Here is a 3,713-nt window from a genome sequence, read left to right as displayed (position 1 = left end):
CATCTCCAGGACTCGTCCTCCCAGCCAGTGTAAACCCCATGGTTACAAGAACATGCCAGAAGCTCAAAACAAACTTCTCAAATCCTGCCCGCCATCTACAAGGCACAATTCAGGAGTGTGATGGCACACTCCCCACTTGTCTGGATGGTAACAACACTCAACAAGCTTGACACTAACCAGGACAAAGCAGCCCATTTGAAGAGCATCACATCGACAAGCATCCGCTCCCTCCACCACAACACTCAGTAGCAGCAGTGTGTACGATCTACAAAATGCACCACAAAAATTCACCAAACATCCTCAGGCAGCACCTTCCAAACCCATAACCACTTCAATCCTGAAGAACCAGAGCAGCAGGTACAAGGGAACACCATCACCTGCAGGTTCTCTCTGAGCCTCTCACCATCCTGTATTGATGTTCCTTCACTGTTGCCTGGTCCATATCACAAAATTTGAGTCTTGATGGTGTTGTGGGTAAACCCACAGCACATGGACTGCACCGGTTCAAAAAGGCAGTTCACTACCACCTTCTTAAGGGCCCAGCCAGCAATGCCCACATCCCACACGTGAATTAATAAAAGAAATCACTGAGAGGTGTTAGTGTGTGAAAGACAATTGTGGCAATCCTGTCACTTATAGGGTTAAAATGTAAACTCTTCCCCTCCTTCTAGCCCCTCCCTTTGTCAACATTCCTTCGACTTTCATCTCTATGGATTTTCACCTTCGGTATCTTCTCCTTCAGAGTTCTCACTGTGTTTTTCCTGATCTCTACCCTACATTTCACATTGACAAAGAACAGTGAGTGGGAAATAGATTGGTGCTCAATAATAATTTCTTGAGTCTCCTGTCAAATTTCCTCAGGATTCACTGAACTGAATGTGTTCACAAAAGCAATAACAGCAAAGTAAAAGTGGTTGGAACCAGGAAGTGCTGAGGGTGAACATGGCTTTCAGACAGCAGGTACAGAGTTTGACCGAGGAGGTAATCTGTCCCATTTGTCTGGATTTCTTCACCGATCCGGTTATACTGGATTGTGGACACAACTTCTGCCGCTTCTGTATCACCCAGAGTTGGGAAAAGCAGGAGATAAACTCCTGCCCGGAATGTAGACAAGAGATTCCGGACAGAAACCTCAGAGGAAACCGGGTCTTAGTGAATCTGGCCGAGAAAGCTCGAAAATTAAATGTGAATCCACAAGAGAAGGAAAGTAACCATCACTGTGAGGAACATCAGGAAGGACTGAAGCTGTTTTGTGAAACTGACAAGAAATTGATCTGTCTGGTTTGTAGAGATTCCCGGGAACACAAATCTCACAACTTCATCCCGATTAAAGAAGCTGTTGGAATCTACAAGGTAAAAGGAAACATATTCCACCCCCTGATTATTCCATCACATTTTCATGGTCTAACTCTTTAAGTTTCTTATTATCTCTCCCAATCCCAGGATCGGGTGAAATCTTCCTTGGATTCTCTCACAGGGAGGAAATCAGTGGCTCTAGAAATGGAGCAGCAGCAGAAACAGCAGATTTCCCAAATTCAGGTAAAATCTCCCTGAGTTCAGCTTCAACATTAGGTTCGGCCGTTTGTGTTTTCTCATGGAAAAATATTGTGTTGATGTTTCATTTCACAGGAGGAATCCAGAAATCTTCAGACCCATATCACATCCGAATTTGCTCAAATGCACCAGATGCTGACTGAGAAAGAGCAGAGTTTACTCCAAGATCTCAGGAAACAAGAGGAAAACATTCTCAAACCAATGGAGGAACATCTTCAAGAAATTCAAAAGAATTTAAAGTCTATTCAGGACAAGCTCTCAAAGTTGGAAAAACAGTTGGAACAAACAGACGGAGTGATATTTCTGAAGGTGAGGGATTATATTTCAGTGAAAGTGTGACTGTGAACAGTCCCAACATGATGCAGACACCCATCCTCCTTCATCCCCCCTGTCACTATCTCCCTCTGCTCCTTTCTCCCTCATGGGCTTCTCCACTTTCCTGTTCAATACATTTGTCTCAATCACACTGTGTGACAGTGGATTCCACATTCTCATCACTTTCTTGACAAAGAATTTGGTTCTGAACTTCCCTTTGGATTTATTTGTTCCATGATTACTTTTACAGATCCATATTTTCAGTTTCCCTCCAAGTGGCAGTATCTTCACTGAATCGAGCAAATCCACTCTGTCAGCTTTTCAACATCTGAATCAGATCTTCTGTTTTATCGAGTCATTTAATATCAACAATTAACTTTTGCACTTGTTGCTTTTTAAAATATTTTCTCCCGGTCTTCAGTATCCTTAGTGAAATATCCTCTTTCTATTCCATGTTCGCAACAACGAGAACAGGGGAGATGGTGGGTGTAGTGGTAATGCTGCTGGACCAGTTTTCACAGATGGTGAAAGTTAACTTCAAGAAAACATACCTGACATTTTATAGAAAGGATCACCTAATGGTGACCAGGTAAACACTGTCAATTGTTGTAAAACCATTTGATTCACTAATATCCATCAGGGAAGACAATCTACTGTCCTCCCCTGGTATGGTCTCCATATGCCTCCAGACCCAGCAATTTAGATCACTCTTGGAGATGGGTAAGGAATGTTGGTTGAGCTGGTGACACTGCTTCCTCACAGCGCCAGAGACCTGGGTTCAATTCCTGCCTCAGGCAGCTCTCTGTGTGGAGTCTGCACATTTTCCCCGTGTCTGTGTGGGTTTCCTCAGGGTGCTCCGGTTTCCTCCCACAATCCAAAAATGTGCAGGTTCAGTGAATTGGCCATGCTGAATTGCCCGTAGTGTTAGGTGAAGGGGTAAATGTAGGGAAATGGGTCTGGGTGTGGACTTGTTGGGCCGAAGGGCCTGCTTCCGCACTGTCAGTAATCTAATCTCATTGAATCATATCCCATGAATGATTTTTTTAAAAAATGACAGCTCTTACTAAGATGCAACAATGTGAGTGTAATTGCTGCTTTCTGGATATAGACAGTGTGTCTCTGTCAACTCAGATTGGTGTTTGGTTTATTTCAGGAGGAAGTATCTCAGAAGAGGAGGTAGGACATGAAGTTTCCTGCAACTGATTGAAAATTGATGAAGTTATTCAGGAAAGTCTTTCTGGTGAATTTATGCTAAACTGTTTAATATTTACAGGATTAGCGATGAGACAGATACCCTGTCGAGTGAAAAATCCAACATCCTTTTACCGTTTCCAGTGTGGACAGAAATAGTGGAGGCCATTAAACCGAATAAAGGTCAGATCAGTCCCTTTGTGCTGATTATAATTTCCAATTTAAATTGTTATGAATACAAATATCAAAGAGAGTATATTTAGCACTCAAGAAACCTGGATTAATATGGCCTTGAATATCATTGACATCAAGGCAGCATGTGACCAAGTGTGACACCAAGAAGCCCCAGTGAAACAGGAGTCAGTGGGAATCAGGCGGAATTCTCCACTGGTGGGAATTGTACTGAACACATTGGAAGATAGTTGTGATTATGTGGAAGTTGATCATCTCCACCGCTGGCCTTCACAACTGCAGCTCCTCACGGCTGTGTCCTCGGCCCAAAAACCTTCTTCAGCAGGAATGTTCCCCCCAGCATCATGTCAGAGATGGGGCTGTTTGATCATGATGTGTTGGTCAAATGGGCAGATCAACAGCAGATGGAACTTAATCCTGAAAAGTGTGCGGTGATGCACTTTGGAAGAAGTAACAAGACT

General features: G+C 43.3%; 1 protein-coding gene across 1 annotated transcript; it reads left to right on the top strand.

The window, feature by feature from the left end:
* The first annotated feature begins 749 nt into the window (after positions 1 to 749).
* On the top strand, positions 750 to 3,323 carry LOC140455098 (nuclear factor 7, brain-like). The gene is made up of 5 exons (XM_072549761.1): positions 750 to 1,353; positions 1,444 to 1,539; positions 1,630 to 1,863; positions 3,023 to 3,045; positions 3,143 to 3,323. The coding sequence occupies exons 1-5, from the start codon at positions 943 to 945 to the stop codon at positions 3,321 to 3,323; spliced, it is 945 nt and encodes a 314-aa protein (XP_072405862.1). The 5' UTR covers positions 750 to 942.
* Positions 3,324 to 3,713: the final 390 nt, after the last annotated feature.

The sequence above is a fragment of the Chiloscyllium punctatum genome, chromosome 30 (genome assembly GCF_047496795.1).
Source record: "Chiloscyllium punctatum isolate Juve2018m chromosome 30, sChiPun1.3, whole genome shotgun sequence".
Lineage (NCBI taxonomy): Eukaryota > Metazoa > Chordata > Chondrichthyes > Orectolobiformes > Hemiscylliidae > Chiloscyllium > Chiloscyllium punctatum.
Note: the sequence above shows the minus strand (reverse complement) of the source record. Positions and strands in the feature narration are given on the sequence as shown.